The sequence below is a fragment of the Myotis lucifugus genome, unplaced genomic scaffold (assembly GCF_000147115.1).
Source record: "Myotis lucifugus unplaced genomic scaffold, Myoluc2.0 scaffold_201, whole genome shotgun sequence".
Taxonomy (NCBI): Eukaryota; Metazoa; Chordata; class Mammalia; order Chiroptera; family Vespertilionidae; genus Myotis; species Myotis lucifugus.
Window position 1 is genome coordinate 2,134,865 of NW_005871249.1, and position 17,587 is coordinate 2,152,451.

Genomic DNA, 17,587 nt, shown 5'->3' on the forward strand with positions numbered 1-17,587 from the left:
GGGGGTATGCAGTAGGCAGCCCAATCAATGATTCTCTCTCATCATTGATGCTTCTATCTATCTCTCTTCCTCTCCCTTCCTCTCTGAAATCAATAAAAATATGTTTTTTTTAAAGAATTTTAAAAGATTAATATTGAAACAGGAATTATGTTTGCGATAGAATTTTTTTGGTTTCCCTAAGATAATTCCATTAGATATGTTCAGAGCAACTCCATGGGAAATACTGCAGAAAATTTCCTTCAGGTAGAATTTGACCATATATATGGACAGTCACTGTGTGAGATTTAGTAAAGAAAATCCCTCTGAGGAAATAAATACTTTAAGCCATGTGTCATTTCACATGTTCTAATATTATTGGCTTTCTGAATTATAGAGAGTTCTGTCTCCACTTCTGCCACCACTGCCCAAGTGTTCTTTAGGCCTCGTCATATCTGGAAATTCTCTATCAAAATCTTAATATCAGAAGCTCCATTTTCTGGTGATAAATCTCTCTTCCCCTATCTTATATTTCTAAACCCCTATTGATCTTGGTCATCAATTCATTATCAATTATCATTCTTTGACCTTGTGCTATTTTACAGCCCAGCAGTGCTGTTCTGGCTTCATTTGTTCCTACCCAATAAGAAAAATAATGGCCAGATATTTGAAGGGCATAATTGTTGCTACTTTAGAATGCCACATCCTTATGACTCTGCCATTCCTGCCTGGCACATCCTCAGTTCGGAGTCTCTGACTTCTGCCTCTGTTCCTACCTAGGTAGAATGCTGTGAAACTATACTAACTGAGCCAGTATATCAGTGGCCATGTAATTAATTTCTAAATCAGAGACACATTTCACTTTTGAGTGAATGTGTCTGTTATAAAACTGGTATAAACAGCTATCTCAGAGAATCCAGGGTGTGTCATCCTCCCTAAAAAGGTAGACCATTTTCCCATCAGAATTAGCCTTGAATGGTCCTTAAAATTCTCTCTCTCTCTCTCTCTCTCTCTCTCTCTCTCTCTCTCTCTCTCAGTTCCCTAATAGGCATTTCCAGTGTCAGTTTTAAGTCAGAGCCTCAAGAAAGCGAATTTCTTCTTCCTGTACCCAGTTCAATTCAACCAAAATCTATTACTTTCTCCTTTGATGAGATTTAAACCTCACCACATAAAAATTTCTCTCTTAATAGTTATTTTTCTTGTCTAACTTAAAAGTCTTTTAATTCTTACTCAAAATTGTATTTATACTACCTCATTGACTTGCTTTTGGGGGAGAAGGGGTAGAGACTGGGGCCATCAGAATTTCTTGGCTTTCCTCTGATATTACTGGTCACAGCCTCCCGGAATGCATGAAATAACTGTTTTCCAACTCACAAACCTAAGTCATCATCTAAAAGTTTTAGAGTAAAATTTGCTCATCCACCATGATCGACTCAAGCATGCCTTAAGTGACTGGTATCCCCCAACCCACTTTCCACAGATGCAATGGTTTATAAATAAGTATCTGAGGTTTTCAATGTTACCTCAAAGTTAGAAAGTCCAAAGCTGAATTTATTTTTGCTATTCTGCCTACAAATTCCCAGGATCCAGTGTAAAAACCACTATGTTCCCTTATTTAGTCATAGAGGTGAAATCTTGGATTAATTGTAAATGCTCCCTTTTTAGTATCTCCAGATAAAGTTAGTCACGCGGTCTTATAAGTTGTTCTTCCACCACCACCCTCACACATATGCCAAGTTGTGCATTATTAACTGACGCTCTGTCAATTAGGCCCACATAATATACCAGAATTGTCTTAAAGCTTAAACACTGGTAATTTGAGCTATTGATGAACTTCTGTTTCTTTTCTTGAAGACTGAAATAAGTACAGACTCCTTAGCTTTGTATTCTGGGCTTTCCTTTCTCTGGCCTCAAAACATACTCCCAGTTGTATTCTCTCACCATATTTTATACACTATCCAGATTGGATGGTATTGTTATGTCCTATGTGTTACCAGATGTTCATTTTGCTCCTCTCTCTCTAAGGACATCTCAGGTTGAAATTCCATATTCTTAAGGCCTTTATCATAGTCAATCTCTTCCATGAGATGTGGCATATTCAATTGCCAGGTTTGAAATCTTCTTTTTAAATTCCCAGTAGCGTCTGTTCTTATTTATTTTACTCTGTTTCATAAACATTATTTGCGTACTTGTTTAACCCTCCTCATAGAGTATTTTCTAAAGGAGAGGATATATGCGTTATTTATTATTTGAATACTGAAACACCATGCGTACTTATACTAGTCAGTTATTAAGTACTTATTGAAATTATTATATGAATGTTACTATTTGAATATTGTAGAAATATGTGTGTGTATAATTGTAATGTAAAAATATTATTAGATTTCTGCAAATAAAGTTGTTCCCAATAATCGGATAGCTAGTATCATTATACCTAACAAATAGTTGAACTGGTTGCTGCATGAAGAAAGTACAGGATTTATTCATAGATACATTCTAGTCTCTGATAGAGCTGAGAGAAGATATTTGATCCTTTTTATTCCTCTCATCCTGCTTATGTTAAACAGAGCCCTCTATATGCATGCAAAATGCTGCAGTCATTCATTAAATAGATTAAATCTCCCATTTTCCTTAAATCATTCCTGACTTGAGCTTACTGTTTTCTCAATTTAGGCCTAAGAAAATTATGGCCAGTTATTCATTCTCTCATTAACCTAAAAGTGAACTATATTTCATTGCTTGTAGGATGGTATGGGAAATCTGAGAGTCACCAAGAAGGGAATTCGACTTGAAGGTATATCTGAGTTTCTACTTCCATTGTATGTGAAAGAAATTCATTCCCGAAAGGTATGTGATACTGGCTTTGGCTTACTGTAAAAGATAATTTAGAGGTTATGTTTTAGCTTGAACTAAGAAGATAGAATCCCCTTATCTCTTCAATATGTAATTGTTTCCTAAAGCTAAAGACTTATTTACATAAATCAAAACAATTAAACAACTGAACAACTAGTGAAGGCTAGTTTCAAACACATTAGAAACCATTTAGAATTAAACCATAGTGTTGTGTTTGTTAGTCTATAATATGTGCCCCTCTATTTTCAATGGAAGTTAGAAATACACACTTCCAGGAATTCCAAAAGGGGCATTTAATAAATCTTGAGCAATTGTTGCTGGAAGCATTGATTTGAATAAGTGATTTTATTTCAATATATTATATATATTTTAATGCAGATGCATTTTCTAAGAGATGACAAAGAGTCTTAGTATAGAAATTAAATTTATTTGGGAATTTATTTAAATCAAGTAAGAATATTATCCTTTCACCTGTGTGTGTGCTCTGTGTGTTTTATCACTTAGCAGCATGTTAAAACTCAAAAGGTTATAAATGAGACGTTGTTCATGTTGGTTTGTGTGTTACTTCTCAGAAGGTAGTAAGTATTCTTGGTTACCTCAAAATCTACCTAGAATCTTTTAATCTATAAGGCATTCCCAGGGATATGTAGGTAGGTGTGCAAATAAATTTATTAAGACAGGAAAAATGGAAAGCATGTGACATAAAATGTGGAAAGATTGTTAAATTTATTTCATAAATATAAAAGTATTTTTAAAACTAGAGTTATATTTAAATATTACTGATATAACATCTTAGGAAATTGGGTACATAGTAAGACATAATTTGTTTCAAAGCCATTTTTTCACTTAAATGTCATAGTGACAACAGAATAGAACATTCTTTTATATAAAATGTTTAATGAGGATAATTATATTAACTTTTTTATTTTATCAATATTTTTTATTGATTCCAGAGAGGAAGGGAGAGAGAGAGAGAGAGAGAGAGAGAGAGAGAGAGAGAGAGAGCTAGAAACATCAATGATGAGAGAGAATCATTGATTGGCTGCCTCTTGCACACCCCACACTGGGATCAAAACCACAACCTGGGTATGTGCCCTGACCAGGAATTGAACTGTGAACTCCTGGTTCATAGGTCGATGTTCAACCACTGAGCAACACCAGCCAGGCTTAACTTTAAATTTTATTTTGTTTTATGTGAACCTACAGAGTTTCACTAATATACTATACTGACTTTGGGTACTAGAAAAATATACTGAGATTACTTTCTGCATTTTGGTCAGACAAATAACACAGTAGGCACATGTATGACTACCTAACCTCACTAGTACATGATTAACTATAAAAATAATTAAACTTAAAAATTGATTGGTGTTTTGTTTTATTTTTATAAAAACTGAAAAATACCATGCTTACAGAGGTTAATGTCTTTCCTCTGAATGGAAGTTAGTGTTGTGTTTGGATTAAACAATTTAATCTTTGAGGAAATGAAAACTTGTACATGGAAATCAAGAAATTAACATGGGAAGAAGGTTAGAGTCATCATAGGCAGTAAACTTCTTTGAAAATTCATCCATTTTAGACCAAATTATAGTGGCTGCCTGAGAAAACAATTTAGAGAAAGATAGAATTTACCTTCTCAGCTGGAACATTTTTCAGAGCCATGGGTGTAAACTAGGATTCTCCTAGGAGAACTGGATAAATGTTGACTCCATCTATCGACCTAATAAGAAAGAATCCACAGATTCTCTAACATTAAAGTGTGAGGTGGTGGCAGTCAGGCGTCCTAACCTTTGTCCCTGGAAAGTTTGCAACCTCTGTTCACCAGCATTTCTAAAGCCCACTGTAGTGATCGACATCTACATGCCACCTTTCACATCTCCAGTCCTGCTGCGTGTCCTTCCTATGTGTCCTCTGGTCATCATCTGCCTCTTGGTAACTGCAAAGCGAAGGGCACAGCACAGGCAGGAGGCACGTTCCGTCTGCAGTCAGGCACGGGGTGTGGCTTGGGAACAGAAGAAGGAGACTCATTTACTTCCTGAAAATTTCTCTACATATACACGACCAAAAAATGTATGAAATGAAGAAAAAGCCTGCTCAGTGTGCCTCAGTGGTTGAGCAACGACCCATGAACCAGAAGGTCCAGGTTTGATTCCTGATCAGGGCACATGCCTGGGTTGTGGGCTCCATCCAGAGTAGAGGGCGTGCAGGAGGCAGCGAACCAATGATTCCCTCTCACCATTGATGTTTCTATTTGTCAGAAAATACAGTTGCCCACAGACACACACTTCTAGTCTCTCAACCTATAAACCAGGGGCTGTTCCTACTGTCTACATGCTAACTGGCCTCCCTCCCCACCTCTAAGTGTCTATAGGTATTTGGAGTTCTATTATTATCTATCACAGCTTACTCTTTATTTATGCTTTGAAAAAAATCAACCTTTTCTATTGTCTGTCATATTGGTGCGCAGAAAATCATATCTGCTTGAAATATCTTAGAATTCAATGAACCTTTCAAAATTAACACATTGCTTTCAGAGAGTAAGAACTCGTTGAATATTTATGAAATTAAATACATAGTTTTCTTCAATGAGAAGGAATAGTGAAGGATATGTAATTTGGGGCCACCTCAAATAAATGATTACATTCTGAATCAATCTTCAATGCACACGTTCTAACATTAGGTCAGATATTTTGAAATAGCAGGAAATTAGGACATATAATCTCCAGGCTGTTTGTTTTTTCATGTAACTGAAGTATGTTTCCCAAGATTTCATGAGTCCACAGTACTAACTGCATTCCACTGATTCTTACCAGAAATTTGGCATCATATGCAGGTCTCTGGAACTTCAAGCATTACCTAACTTCATCTGACATAAGCTAACCAGCCTTCTTGTTTACTTTTTTAGTTAAGTTCTTTCCTCACCACTGCCCTCCCATCCCAGCACGGTGCATGCGAGATTGATACTTGTGCCGGGGAGCCATACCAGATAATTCCAGTTTCAATAACACCCCAGCAAAGCAAACACGTTTGTTTTCTTTATGGTTCCTGTGTTAGCGGAGCTGTGAACGAGCTCTGCTCCCTGCTCCATGCCCACTCATTTCACCGGGCATCAGAGCTCGGATGCTAACTCCGTTCTTGGTTACAACCAGCTTCTTACCTTGTGTAATCAACACTTTTTTATGGAGTTCAGACACAGAGCCATGAGGTCAGGCAAGCTCAGCAAAACTCATTCCTGGTTACCTAGCGCGCTAATCTTCCGGACCCTGTCTTTTTTCTGGTACCTTTCTCCCCTATAAATCTCTTTGCTGGTTTCTTTCTCCCACGCAGACCAATTCATGCAAAGAGATATCTGCTGGCTTCTATAATCATTTCCTCATTGTCATTATCATCTTGCGTTTAGATGTAGAATACAGGTGAAAGTGAGTATTTCACTGCAATGTCTTTATTCAAGGTAAAAGAAAAATAAAAACTACAAATCATCCCAAAATCTTTACACTCAGGAAAAAACAACAACACACTGTTAATATACATTGAATATCATCACAGTTCTATGTTTATACATCTGCACAAAAAGATAAATATGTAGAGAGACAGGGACATGCTTTTTACAATAACATAGTCATTTAGTAGAGGAAATATACTCTGAAATAAATTAAGAAGAATTACTGAACTTAAATTTTTCTTCACAACAAGAATTCTTTAGAGCTTGTCTTTATGTTCAGAATAAAAGTTTATGAGCACCATTTAGAAGCTGGCTGCCTCAGCCCCACGTGTCAGTGTTCATTAACTCCCCGCAGTGCAATTTGAGGTGATTAGCTCCTCTCCAATTTGTCCTCACCCTTTTTCATTTTCAGTTTTCTGGACAATTATATTATTTTAACTTTGCCAGAGTTCAGAGTAATTGCATTCTGTTCTGCAACATTAATTGCCTTGGCACTTTGATCTTAATTCTATATATAGGCGGCTGCGGTATTCACCACCAGTATTCCATTACGGCTTCTCCATGGCCGAGTTCAAAATTTAAGTCATCCCTCCTTACGTATATTTCACTGCTAATTAGTTTTGTTTGGGCGTTTGCTTGCTTGCTTGTTAACCCTTGAAATATTTCATGCGAAATATGTCTGTTTTCTTTATTTGTTTTTCTGGGGATATTAGTAAGGGCTCATCACTTCTTTTCCTGTTAACTCACTTCCTATGACATTCTAGCACTGAATATTGCCATAAAATGTCTGAAGGCAGCCTGATACTTGTCTCTCGTTCTGTCTGATCTGATACATTTTTGCACTTTCACTTTTTCACCTCAGGGAAATTTTCTCTATTATATCGTTCAATATCTTTCAGATTCTTTTGTTGAGTCTTCACTTCGGAGAAAACAATAATTCGTATGTTGGGTCATCTTTGTCCTCCACAGCTGTCATAATATATCCAGTTATTTTAAACCCTGTAATTTTCCTCTGACCACAGTAACTGCCATTATCTAGAGTCTTTCTTCCATAGCATTCACTTATTTAAAATTTTGAAAATATGAGTTTTGCCCTTGCTTCCCCTCATTCATGTATTTTATATACAAGGATGCTGTTATGAACCTCAGAATTTCCCTTAAGTCTACAGTCTCCTTTTAAATTCTGTGATATTGGTGTCTTTGAGCTATGGTTTTCTTCAATTTACTTTTTTTAATCCTAAAACTTAAAGCACTTGCTTTACCTATCTTGAATTATCCATGATGAGCCACAATTTGAGGTAGAGGAATTAAGGGCTAGCTACTTTGTTTATTTTTAAGAGATAGTTGGTGAGAAGGGGAAAACAGACTTTGACTGTTTGTTTTTTGTTTTTTTGTTGTTGTTTTTTCCTATTTGAGGTGCTACAAAATGGCTTCTACCAACCAGACACAGACTATTTTAAATCTATGGGTCTTGGTGGCCCTTTCTGCCTCTGTAGAATATTTCCAGTGGTCTAGACAGTCCTTCATTTTTGGTAGGTTTTCCCAGTAGTGTCTACTTTACCACAATCTTTCCTATATCTTGGTTAGTTTATTTGCATAGGATTTCTCAGAAAGATGTTAACACTCTTTTTTTTCTTTCCAGGGTATGGGTAGGAGTAGTATATGAATACATGTTACATGCTGCTATGAGATATTCTCTTTTCTTGGCTTCCACTTTTTTAGGTTTATAGCATAAACTTGTTTCAAGAAATTGTGAGTTGTTCTTTAAAAATGATTTAAAAAATCATTGTGGTTTACTTTGTTAAGTAGTAAGGGAGAGAAGTTTTTGAAAACTTTTCTATTTTGAAGTCTAATATCAGATAGGATCACCTCCTTCCTCTCCCCTCCCTCCTCCTTTCTTTTCCTCCCTTCCTTCCTTCCTTCCTTCCTTCCTTCCTTCCTTCCTTCCTTCCTTCCTTCCCTTCTTTCCTTCCTTCCTTCCTTCCTTCCTTCCTTCCTTCCTTCCTTCCTTCCTTCCTTCCTTCCTTTCTTCCTTCCTTCCCTTCTTCATTTCTTTCTCTCCTTTATGGCCAATAATACACAATACCAGTAACTTGAATACTCCATTTTTACCATCAATGATTTGACATATGCCTTTTCTCATATACTGAATTCTTAAATGTACATAGATTTATTTCTAGTGTCTCTGTTCTATTGATATACTTAGACAAAAAAAAAACCCACAAACTTTAAGGAATGGTTTTAATAACTTTGAGAGCAAGTTCTTTTTATTGTTCTTTTTAAAGAGCTTTTGCCTATCGTGTGTTTTATTTTAAAAATGAACTTAATGATCAGCTGTCAAGTTTCATAAAAATTCCTGTTGGGAGTTAATTGTGGTTATATTTAATTTGTCTAGAATTGGCATCTTTATAGTTTTATATATATATATATTTTTTTTATCTCAAGAACATGGCTCCTCTCTTGATTATTTTGAGAACTTATTTTGTGTTGTTCAGAAATATTTTTAACATTATTATTCATATAATCATCACATATTTCTTGTCATTTTATGATTCCTATTGTTTATGAGAATGGGTTTTCCATTCATTTTTCTCTTCAGTCTTTGTGTTTGTATAGAAAAGCTGTTCTTTTTTGGTCTTGCAAATGTAATCTGTCAATTTTCTTGAAGTTTTATTGTTTTAGTATATCTCAAATTATTTTGGTGGCTATTCAGAGAGATAATGATTTTTAATATTAGCTAACATTTATCATAAACTAGATCTCTGGAGTCCAATTCCTAGTTTTTAAATCCTAGCTCCGTCACTTAGCAGTTACTAATTACCCTGTTTAATCTCTCTGTGCCTTACTTTATCATCTGTAAAATCAAGTCCATAGTGTTCCCTAATATTTTAAAGGCTAGAATATTATGCCTTACAATTACCTGATATAATAATATAATCCATTGTTAAGAATGATATGCTTAAGAAGCACAAATCATTACATGTTGAATACCTGATAATTCATCTTGAATAGCTCTTGCTACCAATTAAGTACTTTCTGTATGTTAACTGCTATGTGAAGGACCTAATATGCATTCATGCTTATCTAATTCTCATAGCAACCCACATGAAGTTGACATCATTACATTCATTTTACACATGAGAAAAGCACATGGTTCAAAGACGTTATATAACTTACCTGAATATCTTAGCACACCGGGCAAGGACCAGATCCAGGTCTGTCAGACTCATACCCATGCCCTGAGCTTCTGTGAAATCTCCATATCAGTGAATGGAATAAGCCAAGTCTTGTCAGAAGAGGTGAAGGGTATTTCTATTATGATTCTTCTTCTATGAAACATTCTTTACTTTATATAAAAGATTTTTTTGAAAGTCATGCTATAGAGTTTGTTTTTAAATAAGAACTCACGCCCTTTAAGAATTTTTCCTGCAGGAGATAAAAAAAAATGAGCCCTCATTATTTTGAATATCTTTCTCCAGTGAATGGAATTTTAATGATGCTTCAGTGTCACTATTTATAATGGCGCTGAAAGAAATTGTCCTCCCAAAAGTGGATATCTTCACTGCCCCACACTTGCATATCCACATGAATTTGTGGACTTACTATTGCTATATAGGTTCATCTTTATTCAAATCTCTGGGAGCAGACCACAGTGAATATAGTAGTGACACATATATTAGCTCAGTGTTTTTTCAACACTTTTTAGTATGAACCACAGTAAAACAGATTATACGTTGTACACGTGATGCACTGATTTTTATAATCTAATATATTATAGTAAGATGGTACTATTTTATTTCATATATATTAAAATATGATATATATTTTATATATTTATAATGGATATATATTATATGTATATATTGTTGCAACTCATTACATTGATTTAAAGGCCCTAATATGTGTTTGATTTGAAAACCACTGCCCTAGCTATTAGCTACTCAGCATGTTCAATAAATTTATGGCCAAATATTTTCTCTTCTCTCAGGTGTCATAGAAATAATGGGTTTTTCAGTGGGGAATGTGAAACACTTTATTTGAATTTCAAAGGACAAAGAGTGAGATGTTTAAATTTCATGAGAACAGCAATCATGTATTTTGACTACTTCCTATAACTGCCTGATAGGTGAAATTCCCAGTGAAAACTTTAAAACTCTTTATTCAATATAATTGCATACACCTCAGTGTATGTTTGCTTTACTGAGAGAATGAATGGTTGATGTGTTCAAAAATGTAAATTAAAACCACAGAAAGAGATGTTTCTCTATTACATTACAAACAGAATACGTGACCTTATTACACCGGATATTTTATATTTGTTTCACCAGTTCCCCCCCCCCAATATTAGATCCTAGAATTGGCTTATATTGCATAAGAAAAAGTAGTCATATTAATTTCATACTTATAAAGAGACATACTTATAAAGTAGGTCTCCCCTACATGCCCTAAAAAGAATTGAAGAGAACAGAAGTTCTAACTTTGAATTATCAGAGCTTTGTGTTTTATTATGATCTTGCCGGTATAAATATAACTGGTTCATCATCTATGTCCACGAGTTAGTACCAAAAGTACCAAAACTGGACATATTAGAGTGGTCCTTGAACCACAGAATAGTCTGACTTTTTTTTTTAATCTCTGTAATGTTGCTTGATAAAATAGCTTTTATTAGTTAATGCATTTTTTAAAAATTGTTGTTTACTTACTTATGTTTGCTGTCCTTAGAAGTTAGGCCTGGGAACTGAGCATGGCAACAATATTAGTGACTGGATTTTGACTTTAGATTGGGTCTTGCACAGGAAATAAGAAACCCAGGATGCCTCCATGTGAAAGAATTTCAGCTGGGCTTTGAAGAGTGATTGGGATTTGAATTTCAAATTAGATCATATTTGTGAGCAAGAAAATAGATTATAAAAACCATTGTTTGCTTAGAAAATAGAGTCGAGCAGTTTGGTTTGATTTGAGGAATTCTATAAAGCAAGAGTCTAAAACCCAAGAGTGTTCCAAGATTTCTCAGGTTTTACTGAGGCAGTTTCCCATGCAAAGTAAGGCTCATTGTACTGATGATTTAGGTTCTATGGCAGGCATGTTTTATCATTTGGCTAAGCTCAATGTGAGCTCCAAAAAATTGGAGTGTTGCACAAAATACATTTGAAATACATATACAATATTTAGCATCAGATATTTTATCTCTTACAAACATTAAACTTCTTAAGCCAAAATATTGCATATATCAGCTTAAAATATTTGAGAAGGCATAGTTTCAAAATCTATTTTAGGGGATGAGTGAGCACAAATATATTTGAAGAACAAAGAGATAGAGGAACAGGGAAACATTGATTTGAAAAACAGCTTAGGGCTTCACACATGCAAGGATGTTAAGGAACTTAGAATTTGTCCTCAAGGTAATGCAACTCTAAAGGACCTATAGTATTAAAATTCCTAGTCTACTATATTTCAAGTTAATAAAAAAGCATTTATTTAAATATAATAAACAGAAATTTCATTAGCTGAAAAAGCTGTATATTCTTTCCCATTATTTTTGATAACTGCATTTTAGTGTGCTAGATAATCATTCTTTTTAATATTTCTAAGACATAGAGTCACAGAAATTTTATAAAATGCATGATACTGAGCCACAGCTAAAGTAGAAAAGGCTAAAGATGGGATAAATGGTGATGGAAAGAGACCCGACTTGGGGTAGTGAACACACAATACAATATACAGATGATGTATTATAGAATTGTACACCTGAAACCTACATAATTTTATTAACCAATATCACCCCAATACATTAAAAAAGTAAAACAATTGTGATAATCAGTCAATGAAAGAAAAATACCACATGATCTCACTCATTTATGGATAATAAAGACCATTATAAACTGATGAACAAAAATAGATACAGAGGCAGATCAGCATTGAACAGACTGTCAAACTACAGCGGGAAGGCTGGGGAGGGTTGGGGGGCAGGAGGAGGGGGTAAGAGATCAACCGAAGGACTTGTATGCAAGCATATAAACATAACCAATGGACATAAGACACTGGGGGGTAGGGGAGGCTGGGGGAATGTCAAGGGCGGGAAGGAGACATATGTAATACTCTTTGTAATACTTTAAGCAATAAAACAAAATTTTTAAAAAATTGTGATAAAATAAATAAAAAGTAGAGACAAATTTTAAAAATATAAATATTCAGTATCTTAAAACTAAAAATACATTACTCTTAATTATTACAAATTATTATATTTGTTGGATTGGTGGTTTATTAATAACTTTTAGATATGAGAGTTGCCCTTCAAGTAAAATCTTAGTAAAAAACAAAATCAATGTAAAGCAAATGGACATGAAGTTGTGCCCCATCCATGATAGTAATCTGTTGGACATTTGGTATGTTTGCATTATAAGTGGAAAAACACTGGCTTTGACCAATATCTCTAGTGTTGTCCTACACTTTTCTTATTGTACAAAATTAAATTAATCACCAACACTATAACTACTTGTATTAATATTTTATCATAATCTCCCTCTTCACTGTAAAGGCCCATAATTTATTATCGTCATGATTTTGCCTTTTCACACGTTTCTATCACACTTCTGTGATTTTCCTTTACATTAATAAAATAACTGAAATATTTAGGGATGTCAATCTTAAAAATAAAATAGCTAGTTATTTAAGGAGGAAAAATGAGTTTATTTATAAACAGCACAGGAATTGCAATTTGGGACAGGCAAGCTTCAGCAAACCATTGGCATGTCCAGAGAACAAAGGAAACTTCCTTTTTAAAGTAAAAGGGGAAGTTGGGAGGGAGGACTTTGAATGAAAGGCCATTGGAAGAAAGTAAACAGTTCAGGGTGGTGACAGTCTCTCATTGGCTGAGTTGTAGCAGTTTCTCATTGCCTGCGCTGTGGCTGAGGAGAAAAATGTTCCCCCTGCTGGAGTGGTAAAGTAGGCTTTTGTCTGTTGGGAGGATAAGGTAGACTTCTTCCTGCTGGAGTCTGCAAGTGTCAGTGGGTAGAAGTGGTGAGAGCTCCACTTTCAGAGCTTCTCCACTTTGATTTTAATAAAGTTTCCTGTATTCATTTTCATAGGGTATAATTTATTCCTCTTACCTTTACATCCTCATAGCTATTGAAATCTCTTTTGAAGTAATAAGCAGCCTCTTATAAATAAGAACTTACTTTAAATGAGCACAGCTGTGACAAAATAAGTAATCTTTATCACAAATGTCCTAAGACATATCAAGATCATGACATTTCCAAGCATTAAGAAAGAAAACAAGACATGCGATGTAATTTTGCTTTGTATTAATTTTATTGTTGCTAATTATAGAATTTTTAATATAACGAACCCATATGCTGCCTTTTATAACCCTGCTTTTTAGAAACTTAAGAAATTTATATCCATAAACTTAACTGACTTTGTTGGTAATTTCCAAAAGTTCTTTTTGTTGTTGTTGAGTCTTTAGGAGTTTTTACATATAGTTTAACCCTTATTCCATGTCCTATGGTTAACTCTATTTATCCAAAAAATAGTATATATGGATTTCCAGGGGACTTAGGTCATCTGGCCACAAGTTTCTGTCACTGTTGGATTCTTTTCCCCCTACATTATATGAAAAGTTGTTTTTCCTCTCATGATATCTACCCAATTTTGGAACTCTATCATTTATTAGATTTCCCACTTTTATCCCCTAAATAGAAAAGCACACATATATTTGCATATGTTTTTTTATTTATTTTGTAAATACCCAAAGACATAAAATGTTATCACAACACTGAATCATTCTTACTCTCCTGTCTCTTCCCTTTTTCCCTTTCCCTTTTTTTCGAGATCAGCAACCAAAAAGTTATTTTTTTCTTTGATATGTTGATGTTATACTTAAAATTATAGAATATACATTTGTGTGCTTTCCTATAAAAAAGGAAAATGTAATGGGAAAATGCCCAACAATTTGTTAACAGAATTTACCTCAGATAATGGAAGTAAACAGGAGGACAAAGACAATTTTAATTTAGACACTTTTGTGTCTTTATTACAAGTATATGTCAGAGGACAACAATTTTAACTCAGTTCAGAGCCCTAGTTTTAATGCTCTGTCCCTCAGGGCCAAGATAACCTTATAAATTCCTTTGTCCTCCTTTTTATATACCAAAGAGGAAAAAGTCATTTTTGCCAAAGAAATTTTAGATTGACCTATATAATTCAGGAAATAAGAAAAATAATGTAGAGAGGGAGAGAAAATTTGGGAAAAACCAACGATATATGTCAGATTCTATAAAAGTGGATAGTAGCAGAAAAAATTATATTTATATATTTTCATTGATTTTAAGATATGCAAATACATATCTGAACTATTAAAACTTACTTTGTGTTGCTGAATTGTTTATTTGATCCTCACACTATTATGGGTGGGGTGTTCTTTGTGTCCCTACCTGTTGCCGGTGGAAGTGGAATTCTTGTGATGTCACGAGCAAATGAATTTTCTAAGAATTGCTTGGGAGAATCAGTAATATTTATCTGCATGGAATTAAACCCCTGAATTTCCAAGGTCCCATCTTCCCTCCATTCCTCCAAAGAAAAAGTCCGGCAATGTCTTCAGCACAGCTAGGATTAAAGCCACTGCCCAGAGTTTCCTCTCCATATTTGCACAGTCCATTCCAATATCAGGCCAAGTTAGCTTGTGCTCCCAGACACAGTCCATTGTGCATGGGGTGTGCATGGCCATGGCCATGCAGCTTCTAGGGCCACATGGCTATGGAGAGAACTTGGGGGAGTACTGCCAAGGCTGACCAGCAAACCCTGAGGGACTGATGAATGATTACTCTGACACAACATTTGCTGTGAAAGGGAGGGCTAAGGGACTGCCTGGCTAAAGGAACCAGACAGCCTCAATAGGCTTTTATTATAACAGCAGTTTGAGATAAAGTAGGATAAGTAATCTTGGGAGGGCACATGTGTTTGCAGTGCCCTTTAAGCAAGGACACCCAAAGATTAAGCATAAGGATTCCAGTAAACACCCAGGGGTCTGCACAGGCACAGACTTGTTTGGAAAGGTCAAGGAATAATTAGGGTAGCCACCTTTGGCATCCCCTAATTCAGAATTCCAATAACCGGGGTGGAACCTTCCACACACTTCCCTTTTCTCAAAATGTCCTCCTTATAAACTTTCCAACCAAGTCTCAGGTGCTCCCCAACAGAGTACAAGGAAACAGAGCAAAGCCAGAGGAACAATAGAGAGAGAATTCCTTTGTCTGTGGATTTTAAATAGGAGTATAACCAATGAAGCCTTCAGGATTTCACATAGTGGCTCTGCACCCTCCCCAAGCCAATTGTTTTTGTTTCCAGGTTAGACTGACAGGCAAGTGCCTTCCCTAAGGCACACTGACTCACTGCCCATGTGACTATCTCCTCCTTTATTGGACCCCTTCCCCAGTGATCTATGGGGAATGGGCCAATGGTTCTTTGGGGAGTGTGAAATTGCAGCTTCTTGGAGAAGCTGGTCAGATAGCCATGCTTATAATGCCTAGCGTTTTCTTTGCTTTATTATTATTAACTAGTGGCCTGCTGCATGGATTTGTGCACATTGAAAGGAAATTAGTTAGAAGAAATATTTTAATATCACTATTTGCCCTTTATAATAGAATTATCAGAGATGAAAGAAAATTAGTAAAATGTATATGACAATAATATATAAATTGATTAATAAACAATAACAACATGATATAACAACAAATACATGATATAAAAACAATAAAAACATGATATAAAAACAACAGTGATAAAAACAATGACTGATAAATTGATTGAACTTATTCTAATATCTCCCAGTATATCACATTAAGAGTAAAAACACTTTCAGAGTGCTTGACTAATTTCCCTTGTGATGAAGTACTTACAACTTTAACTTTAACATCACATGCTCTTTGAACTCGAGAGAAAGCAACATATAACTGACCATGTGCGAAAACTGGTTCAGGTAGGAATATTCCTACTCTGTCTAGAGTTTGTCCTTGTGATTTATTAATAGTTGTCGAAAATGCTGGCATCATGGGAAACTATCTTCAAAATAATTTAAATGGGAGGCCAGTGTCAGATGGGGGACAAAAATCACGCATGCACAAGTCAACATTTATTTTTAAATGGCCAGTGCACATCATATGTACCTTCCAGTCAGTCAATCGGATGGTTGGTCGACGGACAGTCAGTTACTTAGCCTTTTATATATATAGATAGATAGTTAATTACAATGGTAAAAATACCACTCTGAAGCTTAATTACATGGTTCTAATCTTTAACCAAGTTACTAAAATATTAATTTAGAAACCTGAATGACTGGGAAATAAGGAAAAAGACAATAAGAAAAATATTTAAGTGCCATATCTTCTGTGTATCTTATACTCACTGTTTCATTTCTATGTTCCAGTTTTGTTTGGTTAAGTAAAAGTTATTTTAGCTGTATTATTTTTTTCCTGATAAAATATTTAATTTAAAAATAATTTCTTTTTATTTTTCTCTCATTTCTTAAATGTACATCAGTGCAAATATTCCCCTTCAATAAATTTAGGTGTAATTAGTAGTTGTCTGCCATTTCATTTCTTGCTAGGAACTATTTATGAAGTGAAATGTTAAAAAAAAATAAAAGCTACTATAAACCACCATCTCCATCCTGTCTTTTATCCTCTGGTACTTGTGCGAGATAATAAAAAGTAGTCTTATATCATTTTTTTTTCCTTCTCCATTCTTTATTTAAGTTTCATTTCAATCTGATACTTTAAATTATCATTTTAAATTTTATTCTTAAGTAGAAAAAAATAAATTTAACATAGTTATGTAAATGCCTGCACTTATTGTGTGTGTGTGTTTTTTTTAAATCAGTGCCTATATAACACCATGTCATTCTTGCTCTCTTTATTTATCTGTGATTTTCAATCAGCATCTCATGTTGCATTTCACTCAACTTACTCCACTTACACCACGTTGTCATCATATTTTGTTCATCATGGGAGATCATCCAATATTGGAAAACGCTTTTGCAGATAAACTAATTTTAACATTTTTCCAGTGCTTTACATTTTATTTGAAATGATGTTTAATTGGTGGAATAGTCAATTACACATCTCACCTGACCGTTATTTCAAAATTTTTAAAATTAATGGACATAGTTTCTATGGAAAAATATATAAAGTAGTTTTTATCAAGACTGATGTTATACTATCATGTTATCACATTAACTTACTATTTTGCTTTAGTCCTGCTGTTCTGTAGACTATATTTGTTATGATAGTTATGAAAATTAGTTTAGTTGCATAAATTCAT

General features: G+C 34.6%; 1 protein-coding gene across 3 annotated transcripts in view; it reads left to right on the top strand.

Moving 5' to 3' along the window:
- Positions 1–17,587, top strand: part of SGCZ (sarcoglycan zeta) — a 195,956-nt gene that overhangs the window by 80,250 nt on the left and 98,119 nt on the right. For 2 of the 3 annotated variants that reach the window (XM_023761193.1, XM_023761195.1), the window contains exon 2: positions 2,722–2,823. The exons of the other annotated variant lie outside the window; for it this stretch is intronic. In XM_023761193.1, the coding sequence (XP_023616961.1) occupies positions 2,722–2,823 (102 nt within the window). The remainder of the gene's footprint in view (positions 1–2,721; positions 2,824–17,587) is intronic. 3 annotated transcript variants of the gene reach the window in all.